Raw genomic sequence first — 15,682 nt, 5'->3', positions numbered from 1 at the left:
GTTCACACAGATAGGAAAGACACTTAAAAACCTACCCTCAGCAATGTTGCAAGAAGTTCACTTCCGCACGGCACATAGAGCATATATTACACAAGGTCAGCGTAAACATATGGTTATAGAAGAGAAAGGAGCTTGTCCAAAATGTAATACGGCTAATGCCCTCTTTAAGCACAATTTTTGGGACTGTATAAAAATTAAGCGATTTTGGTATAAAGTAGTGAATTTTATTAATTATACATTTCAATTACAGGTAAAAATAGATCATAAGGCATTACTATGGGCAGATTTCTCGGATTGGAATTTAATCCAAGACAAGAGGAATTTGTCCCCAATATTGACAATAATAGTCACGGTAGCAAAGAAAATTATATTAAAAAACTGGACGATTAAAAGCGCCCCTATGTTAGAGGCGGTAAGAAATACCTTAATAAAAACTTTACACTTAGAGAAATATAATGCACTAGCAGAAAGAGAAGCAGGAGGTAGGAGATTTTATAAGATTTGGGGGACCTTTATTAAAACCTTAGATGCCCAAACACAGCACCAAATTCTATTGCCCTTTATGGAAACTCAATGGTATGGAAGTTCATCTGAGAGGGAGAACCACTAAGAGAAAACTGAAAAGATTAACAGAATAGAATAGTGTGCTTTTTTTTTCATCTTAATCTTATCTTGCTATCCTTTACCCATTCTCTTTAATTATGTTGTCCCTCCTTATTGCTATATTTAGTTACCCAGTTCATATGTATTTGAAAGGTTGATATAATGTAGATGACTGTCAGCTTTACGTTATCAGTCAACCTATATAGAGATATCCATGTCGTAGGAATAACGACTTAACGACTATAGTGTGCTTTTTCTTCGTCTTGATCTATTCTTGCTATTCTTTACCCATTCTCTTTGATTATGTTGCCCCTCCTTAAGGGTAGACTTAGTCACCCACCCTATATAATTTTGAGAGGCCGACGTAATCTACCTGTCTCACTTCTGTACGTTATCAGATATCCCAAAATAAGGACACACAGGCCAGCCCATGGGAGTACTGACCTAAAGACCACAGTGTGCTTTTTAAGGGTGGCAGGAGGGAAATTGAGAGATAAAAAGACATAAAAGGTAATAAATGCAATATTGGAGAAAGGTATCTGTATTTAAGTACAATGTAATGTAAGGGGTGATGTTATGTAGTATTCGATTATGTATAGAAAAAAAAAAAAAAAAATGTAAGAAATCTAGATCCGGAAACTGGAGATATCTGCAGTCAAGCAAGCTGTCCTCCCACCAGACAATTATGAATAATAAGCCCACTCCCCTATACACCCCTCCTCTGCATATTAAACATCCTCTACCACCTTGGAAGTTATGTATCAGGACCCCTTCATTCAGCCCAATGTCCCCTTCTCCCACCTCATCTCCCACCATCTGTACAGTAAAGGGGTAGTTAGTGAAAATTACTGTTCCAGGCCTTACATGCTGAGCGGTTGATATAATACCTATGCTATGAGTGGAAGCTTTGATGTCCCGCGGGTGGTAGGGGGACCACCCGCGGGACATCCAAGCTTCCACTCATAGCACCCCCCACCCCTACCGCTGGAGGATAGGTAGGGGCCCCAATACATTGCTATGCCCAGGGATCTACATCTGTTGTGTGTGTGTGTGTGTGTGTGTGTGTGTGTATATGTATGTATGTATGTATGTATGTATGTATGTATGTATGTATGTATGTGTATATGTGTGTGTGTGTGTATATATATATATATATATATATATATATATATATATATATATGTAATCTGGAGTGCTTCGTCTACCCCCCAAGCAGTCTGTATGATACATTGGACCAAGGCACCCGACAAGCAATGCTACTTGGAGGTAGTGCCCGGCGCATCTATCTATCTATCTATGCACACACACACATACACATACACACACATATATGCACACACACACAATCCGGGAAGAGGGCGGCACTCAAAAAATAAAGTCTCAACACAAAGTTGCAGTAAAAACCATGTGTATTGGCGCTATAATACACATGGTTTTTACTGCAACTTTGTGTTGAGACTTAATTTTTTGAGTGCCGCCCTTTTCCCGGATTGTATTTACTGTTTTTGGGATGGCACCGGCATCGTTGCCCTGTTAAGTCGAGTGCCGGCAGATTGTGGATATATATATATATATTTCTCCCAAAAAAGCAGGCGTCACTCCTCCAGGTCTTTAGATGCAAAAAATCAAGTATAATTTTATTATTATTAATATACATTTGGTCTATCAATAATACTTTAACTGTCCTGGCATATACTGGGTCACCTAAGTGCCCATCTCTGCGCTTTGCTCTGCCCCTCTCTGGAAACCCCCTTCTGAAAATCCTGCGTTTGCCCCTGTGATCCTAGTTATACTTTGTAATTAGGGAGCGAGAAATGCAGGCCATGAATGGGTAAACCGTATCTAGGTTGAACCAAAAGGTCGACATGAGAAAAAGGTTGACTCAAGCAAAAGGCTGACATGGAAAGGTTGATGTGCATTTCTCTGTGTTAAGGTGAGTACACACGGGTGCAATTTCATGTAAAATCGCTGGGAATATGGTCGCTGAGCGACCATATTGCCAGTGATTTGGAGCGCAGCTGGCAATAAATCGCCAGCTGCGCGCTCCCGTGTGCACTGCCTAATGGTCGCTGGTCGCAGGAGCATGATCCTGCAACCAGCGGCTTTCCCCGGCGATCGCTGTGCCGGGAGGTCAGCGCAGGGGAGATCAGCGTTGATCTCCCCAGCCCCGTGCCGCTGCTCCCTGCCTCCTCCCATCAAAGTGACAGCAGCAGCGTCTGCTGCTGCTGCGCTCCCCCTCCGCCCCGTAGCAGTGTCTCCTTTTCATCAGCGATGAAAAGGAGACACACTGAGCAATATGATTGCTGGGGATATATTGCTAGCCCCAGCAATCATATTACCCCGTGTATACACAGCATTAGTGTACCGGGTCCCATTGTTGTGGCATATTTATTATTATTAATAATAATAATAATAATAATAATAATAATAATAATAATAATAATAAGAAATAGCAATTGTTGTGGCCCTTCTGAGCGATATCTTTTTACTATCTTGTCTACATGCAATATTGCTAATGATGCCCTGAGCATTTTAACACTCCATAATTAATTTTTTATGGATCATTGCAGAGAACTGTATACCGTATTCTAGGTGAGTTCTGGGGATGGGGTTGCGGGAAGGTTGTGCGGTGGACAGTGGGTGGGTCTTAGAACTGCGGGAGTGTAAGGTATACTACCAATACCTTTTGCGATGATAAATGGGGTGGGGGGTTTCACACCGGTGTCACTCTGCGCTGAGAGACCCTTGTAAATATATAGCAAATGCACTAATACTAATACCTTTTTGTATTTAGCAAAGTATGAGAATAAACACGTATGGTTGAAAAAGAATATACAGCATTTATTAAATCATAACAAGATAAAACGATGGGATAAAATACACTATATGCAAGTATGATGAGTATTAGGGTTACGTAATTCCACAAGTAGAAGTGTCACCGTGTTAAACGAAATAGCAAGTGTTTAAAAAGGGGGTAAAATCAAATAAGCTTTTAAACTAATGCTAATACCGGTACACACATACACTGGGTGGGTGGGGAGTGGGATAACACACAGGAGGGTATGTCCTTGTGGATATATCCCTTGGTCCTCAGACTCTATGATGGGAAATAGTCTTAAAGTCTTATATGAAGTGCCACTGAGGGCTACAGTACCTCTTCTAAATGTAGGCGGTGAACATGGAAGTGTCTGCCGGCAGACTCCCGTCGATGATCCTCTAGGTTCAATGGGGTGATCGGCGGTTCCAGATGATTGCGAGTTTGACTAGTTTCGACAGATAACTGGCTTCCTCAGGATGGTCGCAGCGTCCATCCTGAGGAAGCCAGTTATCGAACCACAAAACGCACCATGTATGGGCACCTTAAGAAATGGCAATATGCGGTCCTGAATGTTGCTATTGCCGGCTCAGATCTTGTGTGCTTGCAGTCAAAATCAAGTTGAATCGCTTAACAAGTGAGTTCAAATCCCTACGTGTGTACAGAAACGGTGACCGCGATCTACTGTATTTAAAATAACCTTTAAACATTAAGTTTAGATTTACATTTTCTAGATCACCTTGCTGGTGCACAGGTGTAGTCCTTTCCAACTGTCACATTCTCAACGTACTGAATTTTTCCTAACTGTCACATTCTCAACGTGCTGCATTTTTCCCTAACTGTCACATTCTACAGATTCTATAGAAACCGTTATGCTCTGCAAAACCCCCCTGCTCTAGGGTAATCAGAAGGTATGTCAGTGTTTTTTTGTTTTATCACTTTAAAAAGACCCAGTACATCCCAATGTTGTTTATTTATTTTACAAGGTTTCATTGAAAATGTTTAGATTTATAAAGTGTTTGAGTAAAAGTGGTGATTGCTTGCACATGTTATTCAGTCACTATAGAGTAGCTACTGTATTGGGTACAAACAAATAAATATATCTGCAGCTCAATAGATCTAAAGATCTCTTGACGGATTGGGCAGCATGTTCTCCACACACACTGACATGTTGTGACAGATGTCACCATTAGGCCTGCCCAGTTGAGCTGTCAATGCCAGTCGACTCAAGGTGCTGGCATACGAACTGTTGTTAGATAGCCCGTACGCACAGAGCAATGCGCCGATGTATCTTTAGATATAAGGACAATCTGCGGTTCTGCAGAGCCGACGTGATATGTATGTGAATGACGTTGATCAGACATTACGCTGGCACACACTCACCGATAACTTAAATATGTATTAGCCGATCAGTTGATCAGCCAGTATATGAGCCATTGTTTGCCCACCAGTATCCTGGCTCTAAATGAGGCTAATATTTAGACATTTAGTGGGCCCTACACACAGACCGACGAGCGTCTTGAGTGAAGCTACTTCACTCAGAGAACGCTCTGTCTCTTTCAGTATACTGCAGAGCACTGTGTGCTGAGCGAGGTGTCCGGGTCAGTGTTCTTTGCTGAGAACACTGGCTGCGACCAATTAATCACCTGCATGCAGGTTATTAATAGCCACTGGATTCAGACCGGTGGGGCTACACACACAGTGATTTACATGTGTTTTCAGACATTTTTAGTGAAATCGCTCAGTAAATGCCTGAATGTCGCCCCGTGTGTAGGGCCCATAATAAGTGCTACTGGTAAAGGATTCCAGAAGGACCTTTCTCACACCTATCACAAAGCACTTCTGTTTGCCATGAGGTAGACAGTAAGTTGCCAATTAGAGACACTGCAAAAAGATTTCTCATAGAGATTGCAACCCCTGTGTGTCATAATGATACCCTGTTAATGTAATCACTGTTGTTTTCTGCATGAAGTGCAATCGTTTCAGGGACCTTTTTGGCAGGATAAGATTGATTATGTAAATCTATATCCATCGGAAATTGAATAGAGGTTTCAAAGTTAGCTCATTTTAAAAGGTGACTGTCTTTAACTAGAGATATCGGTACTTGTTTAGTTTCACGGTGGCAGATAAATCGCATACGATTTGATGTGCGATGCGATTTAGTACCTGTTCATAACCCCACTATCCACTACGGCATAGAGTTGATTTTATATAGTGTGGCGAGGGGACGCAGATTACATTTACATGTATTCTGTGGCGAGTGCAGCGAGTCCCGCGGAATACATGTAAAGCAATCCGCGTCCCCTCGTGGGGCTCGCCGCACTTCGGGCTCGCTGCGCTCGCCACACTATATAAAATCAACTCTATGCCGTAGTGGATAGTGGGGTTATGTACAGGTAGTAAATCGCATCGCACATCAAATCGTATGCGATATCTGCCGCTGTGAAACTAAACAAGTACCGAAATATCGAATACTAGTAAGCACGCTTCAAGCAAAAGCTTTGAAAGCTTGTCTGCTACCTTCTGTGTTTGTGCATGGGTGAAAAAGAGATGTAGTTTCACTCTCAGCCAGCAGATGGCAGTGTTTCAGAGACTGACCTACACTAGACGGGATACGTTCATTAGGTCGACATGCATTTAGGTTGACAGGGTCATTAGGTCGACATGTTTTTTTTTTTTTTACTGTTTCTTTAAATGAAATGTGCAGACAGGCGGTATTTTATGCCGTACCATCCACTAGGACATGGTGGGAGAATAAAATAGTGTGCCGAGCCTAGCGAGGCACTGTGCCTGAAGCATTGCGAGTTGACGCTGTGCTATGTTTTAGTGTTTATGGTGACTGTGTTGACATTCCAATAAAAAACAAAAACAAATGTTGGCTTTTTCAGTGTCGACCTAATGACCATGTCGACCTTCCTGCATGTCAACCATAATGCTGGTGACCTAATGATCCATACCCCACTAGACACATAGGTAGGTAGGTAGATAGGTAGATTGATAGGTAGACAGATGACTAGTATGAGCCTGTAATTGAAATTGCAGCACAGGTTTGTTGGCTGTAGAATGTGTCTGATCTACGGGCTTAATAACTTTGTTTGAGTTCATTACATTATGTTTGACTGGCTAGAGATATAGGGCGTTCAATTTTTTTACAATAAATTTTTATTAAAGACAAATGCGAAAGGACATTTTCACACCTACAGCAGCTCTATAAAAGCACCAGCTGTGAATCTGCGTCACACTAGGAACTGATATTGGGGCAGATTCTCTAAGCTTCAAAAGTGATAAAACGGAGAGTGATAAACAGCCAGCCAATCATCTCCTGTCTGACATTTTTCAAACACAGTCTTTGACATGGCAGGTAGGAGCTGATTGGCTGGCTGTTTATCACTCTCCATTTTATCACTTTTAAACCTTAGAGAATCTGGCCCTAGGACTGCAGTGCGCGGATGCAGCATAGAAGGCAGGTGGTTGGAGGCAGTGGAGAGGACAGGCCAGCGCCTGAGCACAGCACTGCTTGTGCCTGCCAGGAAGAGTGAAATGTGCATTTCAATCCTGAAATCCTGGGATTGAAGGCTTCAAACCCTGTTATTGAAATCCCATTTAAAAATGCCTGCAATCCCAGGACCCTGCCAATCCCCACTCAGACCTGATTGCATGGCTGCCCAACCACAGTGAAATCCCTCCCCGTTGCAAGTCTGCAAATTGCTTAGCACGGCTTGCGAAAATGAGCTGGGTCAGGGATTCACCTACAAATCCATTTGCGAGCTGCTCACCATCTAATGATTTTTCAACGCCTGGGCACGCGTTCTTTTTTCCCGACACTCTCAGAAAATGTCCGGCTACCACCCATATATGCCGTCTCAAACACCTTGCGTAGGGCAGCGAGTGCCCGTATCTTCAAATCAAGATGAACCCCAAGTGCCTCTAATTGTGTTACCTGTACTAACAATGATTATTTTGTTTTTAACGCTCCTGGTTTTTGTATTTTATTTGGCTCGCTGCAACCATTGCTTCTTGCATTTTACTGACAAAGATAGTACTCTGTTGCCTTCTCTCCCTCCAAATTGTATGTACCACTTAATATTTCCCATCTACTGCAAATAGCATTGTTTGTATAGCGTCCTTTATGAATCCTACCAAGACATAGGAAGGGCAGTGGTACCTAATAAACGGTCTACTTGGCAAAGGTACCGAAACTTCTCGGTAAACTATCAGATTTTCTTTTTACTAGACCTATAAAAGCTAACTGGCGAGATTCAGTTGCTGGATATTGGTGCATATTTGCGCCTTTCAGCAATGTTACTTTTGGCAAATGTGCAGTCAGGTGCATGTTTGAATCTCAGGGTGATGTTCTATTCCTCATTGATAAATATACTGTCAGGTTAAAAATAATATTCCCAGAATCTTGTTCCTGTAACCATGACATCAGAAGATCTGTGGAAGGTCACCATATGTTAACTGAAACCATGATGTGTCACTCCAACAAGTACTTTGAGTAATTGTGTTTAAAGCAAAGTAGATAACCGTTCTTTCCTAGCATAGAGGTACATGATGGTGCATATAAAATAAAAATGATAGTATTTCTGATGGGTTTTGCAATAGACAGGTGAGCAAGGGAATATAGTGATTGTCTGATATGTCAATCTACTGGTTGTGAGCAGATGATTTAGTAATTATGGTCAACGATAACGGAAGCCGCTTTGGTCACAGTGTGTTCTTTATACCAAGCTTGGCTAATAATTTCATTAAACTCTCTAACTGCTTAAAAATAAAGATACTTGAATCTTAAAAGCATACGTTGTGCAGTAAATAGGGGATAATAGGTCCTATACTATAAGATAGAAGTACGTTTGAAGTCCTGTACTCTGGAGTGACAAGTTTTAATATTTGAAAATGCTTGAAATAAAAAGTTCAAAGTCAATGAATGTTGACATTGACCATATGCACATTCATCATGATGATAATGAGATGTTAAATGAGATTTAGATTAAGGTGGGTTATATATTTTTTTTCTGTGCAGAGTAAATACTGTCTGCCATAAAAGCTCTGTTTTTTTTTTTTTTTTTATGGCATAGCTTACAGCAACTGGTTGAAACACACTGGTTCTGAGTTAGATCTAGTCTGTCATTGTGCCTTAGCAGCAACTTCTCCAACTATACTGCTCTCTAAAATTCTGTTCCGGATTTTGTGACTGATGGAAAAAAAAAACGGCATTTGTTGCAGTTTTTAGGTCGATTTTTACATTCGACTTATTCAGTTAAAATGGTGATATTTTCCTGTTTTGAAAAAAAAAAAAGTATAGGCGAAAACATGACTGAAAAAGCCACTACTTGGGGGGTGATTCTGGTTGGTTTGCAAAAGCAGACTCCATAAGATGATGTAACATGTGCAGAGAGAGTTAGATGTGGGCTGATGTAGCGTGCAGAAAGAGTTATATGTGGGTGAGTTATTTTGTTTCTGTGCTGTATAAATACTGGTTGCTTTATTTTTAATTAAAGAGAAAAAAGGAAAGTGTGTCACTGTGTGGTGTACAGGAGGTGAATTTCACATAAAATGTAACCTTTATTGATTTCTTTATAAAATGTTGCGAAATATTGACATAAAATATACACAAATTAACACGGACAAACGTATTAAAAAGAATACTCGATCCTCGCACAGGGGTTCCCCCGCTGCACTATCTCCCTGAAATAAGTTGGTTCTTCTTAAACAGCACACGCTACTCAAAGTCTCTAAAATATATATATATATATATATATATATATATATATATATATATATATATATATATATATATATATATATATATATATATGTGTGTATTTTGGCTGCAGCCTCCTCATGAACAATAATGATTTGTGGTTTATCATCAGTGGAGATTTAATGAGGGGTTTGCAGTGACGTGAGCAGGCACAATGGATTGGTACAATATCTGGCGGTGTGTACTGTTCCACAGCCCCAATTTGTAGGCGAGGGATGTGTACCGGTTTAGACTACTTCCCCGAGTCAGTCAGGTGCAGCATACGGACTGAGTTTCCGATGCTGATCACCTGCCGCACAGTGGGAGATCGTCAGCCGCGACCGCTATGCAGTGTTAAGCAGGGATCGTGGTGTACACGTATAACACATCCGACACCTTGCCGCTCAGGTACCAGAGATCAGACGGTGATAGGCGCCACACACCGCTGCTCTGTCAACACGGGCCCAGTGTCGACTGGCGTCTGTGGGTAGCGCTGCCGTTTTAAGCTAAACAGAAATCAAAATACATTTATGGGGGGAGGGGAGCAGGGGGGCACCTGTGGGTACAATGGTCTGCGTACGCTTCGCAAACAAGTTTCTCAGGACCAACCTGACAGTCTGCTGGAGGCCATTCTTATACCCCATTGCTCATTCATATTCATGAGATGTGTCAAAGTGGGTGTGGACTTTTTCCTTCCACAACTTTATTGACTGGTGCACATTCGTCCATCAAACAGGCATTCGTACATCAAACAGGCATTCAGTATGTCGACTGTCGACAGAAAATGATCCTCCACTGAAAGATAAAAGGATCAATCATCCAATCTCATATAAACCCATTATCCTGGGAACTCCCTTACCAACAAGGTTTATATTTCATGTTTTTTATATGCTTACAGCTTTACCGATTGCAATTGATCTCATATATGAATATTAAGGAATATGTAGATACCTAACAAACTAATAGAGGGTTCCAAATAATTACTGTATCAACTTTGCTCCAGGTCCGCTTAAAAGATTGCACATAGAATTAAGACAAAAGATCACTATAAAAAACCAATGCCAATCAAAACAAAGTTGTAACAAAGGCAATACACCAGCATGAAAAAGGTTAATTAACCCATGAATGCCTGTTTGATGTATGAATGTGCACCAGTCAATAAAGTTGTGGAAGGAAAAAGTCCACACCCACTTTGACACATCTCATGAATATGAATGAGCAATGGGGTATAAGAATGGCCTCCAGCAGACTGTCAGGTTGGTCCTGAGAAGCTTGTTTGCGAAGCATACGCAGACCATTGTACCCACAGTGTGTGCACCCCCCTGCTCCCCTCCCCCCATGAATGTCTTTTGATTTCTGTTTAGCTTAAAACGGCAGCGCTACCCACAGACGCCAGTCGACACTGGGCCCGTGTTGACAGAGCAGCGGTGTGTGGCGCCTATCACCGTCTGATCTCTGGTACCTGAGCGGCAAGGTGTCGGATGTGTTATACGTGTACACCACGATCCGTGCTTAACACTGCATAGCGGTCGAGGCTGACTATCTCCCACTGAGCGGCAGGTGATCAGCATCGGAAACTCAGTCCGTATGCTGCACCTGACTGACTCGGGGAAGTAGTCTGAGCCGGTACACATCCCTCGCCCACAAATTGGGGCTGTGGATCAGTACACACCGCCAGATATTGTACCAATCCATTGTGCCTGCTCACGTCACTGCAAACCCCTCATTAAATCTCCACTGATGATAAACCACAAATCATTATTGTTCATGAGGAGGCTGCAGCCAAAATACATATACTTATTTCAGGGAGATAGTGCAGCGGGGGAACCCCTGTGTGAGGATCGAGTATCCTTTTTAATACGTTTGTCCGTGTCAATTTGTGTATATTTTATGTCAATATTTCGCAACATTTTATAAAGAAATCAATAAAGGTTACATTTTATGTGAAATTCACCTCCTGTGCACCACACCGTGACACACTTTCCTTTTTTCTCTTTAATTGCCTTGTATTGTGTCCATGGTAGCACCCCCTCCCGTAATTAATTACAGTGATTATCCTATTAGAGGGGTTTCCTATTATATTTAATCAATACACCTTCAGTGCGACTGGCACATCTCCGTTTTTTGCTTTATTTTTACACTGCAGTGTAGATTTCAGTTTGAACACATCTCACCCAAATAAAACTCTCTCTGCACATGTTGCATCAGCCCCACTTGCAGTGCAACATGGTTTTGTCCATTAAATAAGGACTGTGCTTTTGCACACCAACCAGAATAATCACCCTGGTTTCATTCTCATCCACACAGCATGAAATCCGCTCACATTCTGATCTGCCCTCACTAATACCCCGTTCTCACTGCTAGGCAAATTTCCAGGTAAATCATGTCGACTCAGTAATTTTCCTTTTAACACAGGTTTTTTTTAAGGTTGAATGGGTCAACCCAGGTCGAAATTCCCAGGTCTCCAACCCTGATTTTTATGTATGTCAACCCGGCTTGATCCGTTCACACTGCAAAAATAACCGGTGTTAAAAGGCAAATTCACGGGTAGAGTTGCTTCACCTGGTAATTTTGCATAGCAGTGAGAACATGGGTTCAGCGTTGCAGTCCCCAGCGTTTAAATGCCAGGTAAAAGCCCTGTAGTTCACACTAGCTGTGTGGACATACTATTATATCCCTTCACATATACAGCTAAAATATGTTTTTTGCACATAAACACGAATCAACCCAGATTTTCTGTATGCGTGAGGGGAAATAACCCGGCCTGCTAGACCTAGCAAATTCCTGGATCACAAAGTACAGTACTTTGTGCTGCAGGAACATTCTCATTACTTGGTTGGCTACGGAATGCTTTATCCCAAAACTGTAGGCAAAGCGGATAGGGAGATGAAGATTTAATATAAATAAATTTAATAGTAATGAATGTAATACCTATATATGATTGTTTAATCACAGAAAGATACAAATGTGCATATGACTATATCTATCATTACACCCATTAACCATAGCCTGAAAACCACCTGTCTAATAATGTGTACGTCCCCCTCCTGCTAAAAAAAAAAGCTCTGACCCGGCTATGCCAGATCCCACAGGACACCTTCAGAGGTTTTGCAGAATACATTCCTCAAAACATTAGCAGCAGATACTTTGAGCATGTAAGTTTGGTCTCTAAGGCTTGGACTTGTTTTGCCAGTGCATCCCACAGATGTTTGATGTAATTGAGATCTGGACAATTTGAAACTCCAGACTTGACTAAAATATCTAGCCATCACAATTTAGTCCTTGTCGGAGTCGCTCAAATTCTTTTACCTCCCCATTTATCCTTCTTCTATCTCATCAACTTCAGAAACCCACTGTTCACATGCTCCTACTATAACCCACGCATAAAAGTCCTTAAAGTCCTTTTTTGCGTGGCTGTGTATTAAAATTATGAGTTTCTGTATATTGTATACTAGCTGAATACTTGTGCTTCGCTACAGGATGAAGGTAAATTAGAATTATAGTTGTTCGTTAATTTACTTTGGTTGGAGATAAAAGTCGATAAAAAATCAGTCAAGTAAAAATATAACTGTTTATCTAACATTAAAACTTCAAAAATAAAATAGGGTACTTATATGTTAGTTTGGCGCCCACTATAGTTAGTATGATCATACCCCCACTATCCATGTTGGCATGGAGTTGATTTTATACAGTGTGGCGAGCGCAGCAAGCCACCGAGCCCGAAGCATCGCGAGCGGACACGTAAAACTAAGCAAATAGCGTAGAGTGCTAGGGGTGTCCCCCCCCCCCCCCCCCCCCACACACACACACAGTATTTGTTCCCAGATTGTAAGTCATATGTGTACAAAGTTTGATGGAAATTGCTCCAGGCATTCCAGAGTTATGTTGTCTGCTGAAATATTCTGTGCTGTTGCTTTTGCCCTAGGGGTCTCTTACCCCCACAGTGTTTTTTCCCAGATTGTAAGTCTTATATGTACCAAGTTTGTTGTAAATTGCTGTAGGCATTCCAGCATTATGCTGGAACATACAGACAAACATACATTATACACATCCATTTTTGTGTTTTTCATGGATTGACAGTGACATTTGTAAAACTGGTTCTTAACAAGCACCTGGGATCTACAGAGAAGTTACCTGCAAAGTTTCAAGATTGTAGGGCTTGTGGTTTAAAAGAACTTGTGATGGGCCAATCAGTGCGTGAATCTCCTTTTTTGCCTTTTATAAATATAGATAAGGTAAGTTAACCAAATGAAAACATACCATTAGGGAAAAGTGGCTCTAAATTGCACACCCTCAGTAATGAAAGGTGTCATCTGCTGAGAATAAAATGGTTTACACAGAGAGAGATTGTGCAAATGCACTATGCGATCATTACATTATATAAGAAGAGGTTGTTGGTATATCGTTGCCCAGTCTTGTAGAGCAGGACCCTAACACCATGGGGTCACCACCTGGGACACAGGGAACCCCAAAACATGATCCAGCTAAGGACCCCCCCCCCCCAGGGCATCACAATAAAGAATAGTGCTAGTAAAGTGGTAAAATTATAAGTATGAAGGTCCCTACTATATGTTTGGAGGTAGATAGTATGTGAAATAAAGAGTGCATACATAAATAATAAACATACATGATGTAAAAAGTGACTGTATTTAAGTTGTGATGCCCTGAGACAGTCAAGCCAGAGCAGCCCGGGGGCCCCATGCCCAGATGCCAACCCCAAATTTTCTGACACTATGTACAAATAAATAGGACTTACTTGGAGTTATGCCTCTGTCTCAGTGCAGTCCAGTTCTAGAGTCTTGACTTAAGCTCGTCACATGCTTTCTGCTGTATTGATATTACAGTTACTGAATATCCAAATCTGAAACTATTTGCCTGCAACTTTGTGCAGAACTGGTTATTTGGTGTTTAGCTTAAGTCATCCTAGTCAGGTAATTAAAACTCAAGCGTGTGTTGTTGTAATGCCAAACAAATATAATTATATTCTAACTGAATCATCTGTTTGTGGCAGAACCGTAAAGAAGACAAAACTAGCAAAATGTAATTAGCTTACCATTACAGCTTGTGTTTATGTTTGCTATTTTACTTATATTTTTTATTTTCATGTTTACAGATGGAACTGAATTAAAAAATATAAGAGGAGAACTTAAACATCGTATTCGGGTTCAGTCTGCCAAGTTACTCCGGCAGCTGAAGCAGAAGGACAGACTTCAACACAAATTGCAGAAGAATTGCGATATTGTGACCGCGTGTCTGCAGGCTGTTTCACAGAAACGTCGTGAGTATTCATTGGGAAGCCTGATACTGGCATTTATTTTTAGAAGCGGTGATTGAAATCTAAAATTGAGAAGAATAAATGTATGAATCATGCAATATATTTATAAACTGCTAAGGTTTCTTTTTCAGATTAGTCTCTAAACATTGGATATATTTTGGTTGATGGAAGGAATTTGTAAAAAGATGGGACAGGGACTAATTATACAGAAGTGGACACATTTGCTGGTACACTTTCAGCTCTGAAAACTGATTGCTTTAAAAGCTATTGTATCATGTAAACCTGCATGCCTTTGCTATTGTAGAATGATGCAAAGAAACTGAAAAAAGTTGACATTTATTATTTTTCCCCCTCAAATTATATTCTAAAATGGTCTGGACAGATTTGTTGGTATCCCTTTGCAATACAGGTTGAGTATCCCGTATCCGAATATCCGTTATCCAAATTTTTCCTAAAACCATACATTCCAGAAAGTAAAAAAAAAATAAAATTTTTTTTGCTAAAAACCCACTGGGGCCACTTGTAACAGCACTACTAAGGACATGATATGTAACTTTCACTATATATGTGCAAGAAAATGGTTGCTTGGCATTAAAATTTAGTATCTGAGATAGTACACAAATTTTGTTTCATGTTTTGAAACCTTGTTTTTTGAACAAATAAAATATATTTGTGTGCATTTCATGTGGTTTATGTGTTTATACAGCATAAATGCAAGATACTTCAAAATACATCATTGAAATATTAAAATATACCGAAATATGGAATAATCCGTTATCCAAAATTTCTCTTGGTCCGAAGCATTTTGGATACGGGATACTCAACCTGTATGACTATAATCCAGTTTAAAATTAAATGCTTTCTTAAATTAGCATAAAACATCTTCAATCTTCTGATTAGTCTATTTAAATGGAGAAACACAGATGAGTCTTTTCCCAAGAACTGAGGAAAAGGACCAGACACTGGGACACCCAAAGCCATAAAGGACTTAATACAATACCGACAAGCACTCCCACTTATCTGGTTGGGGAGCATGAAAAGGAACTCTGGTGGATACACCCTTTGGGGTAAGACAATGAATTAGGTGTTTGATGCCACATGACTTTGGTTTGGATGTTACACTGTCTGAACGTCCATTTAAGACACCAATGTAATGTGATTACATATTCTTGAGCATTGGTAATTGTACCAATGACAATATATAATTTAAAAATGACAGTTGTTGATTTATTGTAATATGTTGCAC

At 40.6% G+C, this 15,682-nt stretch overlaps 1 protein-coding gene across 2 annotated transcripts in view; it reads left to right on the top strand.

Moving 5' to 3' along the window:
* Window positions 1-15,682, top strand: part of TBC1D30 (TBC1 domain family member 30) — a 74,988-nt gene that overhangs the window by 18,235 nt on the left and 41,071 nt on the right. For both annotated transcript variants that reach the window (XM_083182459.1, XM_083182460.1), the window contains exon 3: window positions 14,275-14,439. In XM_083182459.1, the coding sequence (XP_083038585.1) occupies window positions 14,275-14,439 (165 nt within the window). The remainder of the gene's footprint in view (window positions 1-14,274; window positions 14,440-15,682) is intronic.

Source organism: Crinia signifera, chromosome 4 (genome assembly GCF_055691185.1).
Source record: "Crinia signifera chromosome 4, ASM5569118v1, whole genome shotgun sequence".
Taxonomy (NCBI): domain Eukaryota; kingdom Metazoa; phylum Chordata; class Amphibia; order Anura; family Myobatrachidae; genus Crinia; species Crinia signifera.
The sequence above is the reverse complement of the archived record's forward strand: the minus strand, read 5'-3'. Positions and strand labels throughout refer to the sequence as shown.